Genomic DNA, 3102 nt, shown 5'->3' with positions numbered 1-3102 from the left:
GACTCGAGGCTAGGGAACCTGTTGGAGAGCGAGAAGGAGGTCAACAGATTGGCGCCGTCTGTGGGAAACGCTACGTTAACCATGTTATACCACATACCTAAAGGTCACCGAAAATTGAAAAATTTCCGAGCGACAATGTTCTACCAAAAGAGAAAAGACAGCAACCAGACGGGATGGGATTTTCTGGGTAGTTTCCTCTACCAAAACGATAGAGCCAGCCATACAAAAAGAAGACGAGTAACTTGTTGGAAAGAAAGGGGCAACACAAGAATCTATCAGGCCGACCTCCAGTGGGTCCCCCGAACTCTGCCTCTAGTTGAGAGATGTCCAGTGTGGGATGCACCTCCTTCAGCCGACCCAATAGGCTTTGGGCACTCCACGAGGCCCAGAAGTTGGCAAAGTCGTCATAAAGGGGATGGTCCTCGAAGTGATCAATAAAATTTTGAACCGCCACCTCCCCCGCAGACTTTAACTCCTCCCTCAGAGAGGCAATCTCCACTGACTGGGCCTCTGCATGCTGCTTCAGCTCCGCTTTTTCTCTGTTGGAGGCCTCTAGGGCATCGGTGGCAAGCTTGTGGTGCTCATTAGCGTGGTCAAGCCGCCGAGTCACCACAGCCACCTGGCATTCCACCTCATAGAGCTCCTTTTTCAGCCGCTCCACCTCCGCCTGCGAAGCAGCGAGCTGGACCTCAGCAGCTCTCTTTTCCTCCTCTGCCTTGGCAGCTTTGGCCTGGGCAGCTCGCACAGCGTCCCCGTAATGCATTGCCTCCTCGAGGCGCTTAGCGAGGTCCTCCCTCTTGGAGTTTAGATCCTTCACCAAGCCCTCGAGTTGGATACTCGTACTTAGTGCCCGGGCCACGCAGGCGCTGTTCGCCGCCACCAAGTCTTCAGCAGTACAGGAGGCGGTGTGTTCCCTCCACTCTTCGGTCCAATACTTGCCGTGGACCACCGCTACCGCAGCTGTTTCTGGAGGGAGAGCCTCCAGCACCTCCCTTACCGGCTCTTCGGAACTGGAGCCGAGGAAATCAACCTCTTTGCTGGAGCGAGCCCTTTTTCTCCTCTGCTGCCCCGGAACATGTTCGATAGGTACAGCCGCGAGGGGCGCCGCGTCCGGGGCAGCAACAGGCTCCGTAGCAGTGGGATTTCTCTCTGGGAGGGCCACCCCCGTGGGAATAGTTGTCTGCCGCATAACTGGGGGTGGCCTCGCCACAGTGGGGCGTCTGGGAGGTACAGCACTTTTCTTGCCCTTCCTTTGAAGGTCGGCCTCTGGATCCTCCTGAACCTCCTCCTCCGTCGGAGGCTGAAGTCTCTTACTAGCCTCCACCAGCTCTTCCATTTGCTTTTTATATGAAGAGGAGGAGGCCTTCAGCGCCCTTGCTTCGGCCATCATTTTCTGAATTGTTTTGAAGTCAGGGCGTACTGGCAGCTTCTTCTTGAAGTTATCTGCAAAGAAACGAGTGAGGAATTAATACAAGTATAGGGAGTTCAGTTTAAAAGAGTGTGGGCTTCGGTCCTATTACCTTGGGACGCCATTAATTCGTGAGTGATGAAGTGTATGTTTTTCCGAATGAGCCTGTGATATGATCTTTTCTTCTGAGGCAGTTGATAAATAACGCAAATAATGTCGAAGTCCTCTGTCGACAGCTCGCACCGAGGGAGGGAACCTACGAAAAGAAACATCTGTTAAACACAAGCCCGACTGAAGAGAAATAAAATATCAACTACCGGTGGGTGACAGGGTGGGTGCGACGACGGGAAGCGAGGATGAGACTAGCGGAGGTGATGGTTGGGTTTAGATAGAGAAGTAGTGAGACGGGCTAGAGAAGATTGGGGAATTGATTAGGGTTGTGGTGTGTATAGTATATATATTTATTTTATAAAAAATTTAATTAAAATAAAAATCTGGACGGGTGGGGAGAGAAGACATATTGGATTTCAGACAAGGGAAATCAATTGCCGCCGTGGCACATGGTTTTTGACCTTTTTTTGGTGTCATATGCTAATTTGCTAAGAGACGTAGTTATCGTAGGCAATTTGTTGGGAAAAAGCCTATAACCTGCCAAAGTCTAAAAAATTATGAAGTTGCTTCTTAAGTTTTATTGAAATTAAGTATGTCTAGATAACTTATATTTTCTTATTTTTCTTCTCTCCTCTCCATTGAGCATGTGTATCTGGCTCCATTGAGCTTCAAGTGGCCATTGTGAGGGGTAGGTGCATGCCTGACTCATGACTTGGGGACCTTCTTGACTTCTTTTCAGCTAGTTTTTCCTCTCTCTTTTTTCTCGACCAATTGGACCATAGCATTGTCGAATAGTTTTGAGGTATGATCCAACTTTTTCTAAATTCTATTTTAATCTCTGAACTTTGCATTTATTGCAATTGAGTTATTTTCCAGCCAATTTTCTTCAATTTTACCATTTTCAGTGATTTGTGCCTTAAAAAACAATACACATGGAATTAAGTTATAATTCATTAAACTAACCAATACATACTCTAAGGCGAAGGGCCAAATAAGTGTACAAAATAAAGTTATCAAACTTCTCCAAAATTGAATATTTGTTTATACTCAAACAAACAATAACCTAACTCAAAATAAAATTATTTAAAAACATGCTATTGGTCTTAAGATTTAAATTTATGTGTCAATAGAAATAGTAGTTTCAAAATAACATAGCAGAATTAATCTCTACATATTCTATGCAAAACTCGACGTGTGTGTGTGTGTGTGTGAAGACTTATGTAAAATCACAAACCCGTGTTTGGTTCAATTTTCAAGCCACAATGGTCAAATGTCTCAATTTCTTCACTCGTGCGAACCCCAAACTAATTTTTTCACTCAATTTTCCTAAGATGTGGTCCTAGGTTGAATTTCAGATTTTCCTAATCCTCACTTTCTATAGTTTGAATTGGTTTCACTAGTAGTAGTTAAACACTTTAGCAACTAAGGATTCTCCTATATTTTGACCTCTTTAATTGCTAAGATTTAACTAGGCTAATTATGTCTTATTAAGAGTTTAGTTCTTTCAAATAAGTATTCGGTGCTTAATCAAATTATTTGGTGTGTCTTCTATTTCACACACTAACCAAATCCTTTTTAAATTT

At 44.7% G+C, this 3102-nt stretch overlaps 1 protein-coding gene across 1 annotated transcript; it reads right to left on the bottom strand.

Moving 5' to 3' along the window:
• Positions 1-275: 275 nt before the first annotated feature.
• LOC111411270 (uncharacterized abhydrolase domain-containing protein DDB_G0269086-like) lies at positions 276-1692 on the bottom strand. The gene is made up of 4 exons (XM_023041818.1): positions 1521-1692; positions 818-1443; positions 449-730; positions 276-374 (listed from the first exon to the last, which is right to left on the bottom strand). The coding sequence occupies exons 1-4, from the start codon at positions 1678-1680 to the stop codon at positions 276-278; spliced, it is 1167 nt and encodes a 388-aa protein (XP_022897586.1). The 5' UTR covers positions 1681-1692.
• Positions 1693-3102: the final 1410 nt, after the last annotated feature.

This window comes from Olea europaea, chromosome 15, assembly GCF_002742605.1.
Source record: "Olea europaea var. sylvestris chromosome 15, O_europaea_v1, whole genome shotgun sequence".
Taxonomy (NCBI): domain Eukaryota; kingdom Viridiplantae; phylum Streptophyta; class Magnoliopsida; order Lamiales; family Oleaceae; genus Olea; species Olea europaea.
Note: the sequence above shows the minus strand (reverse complement) of the source record. Positions and strands in the feature narration are given on the sequence as shown.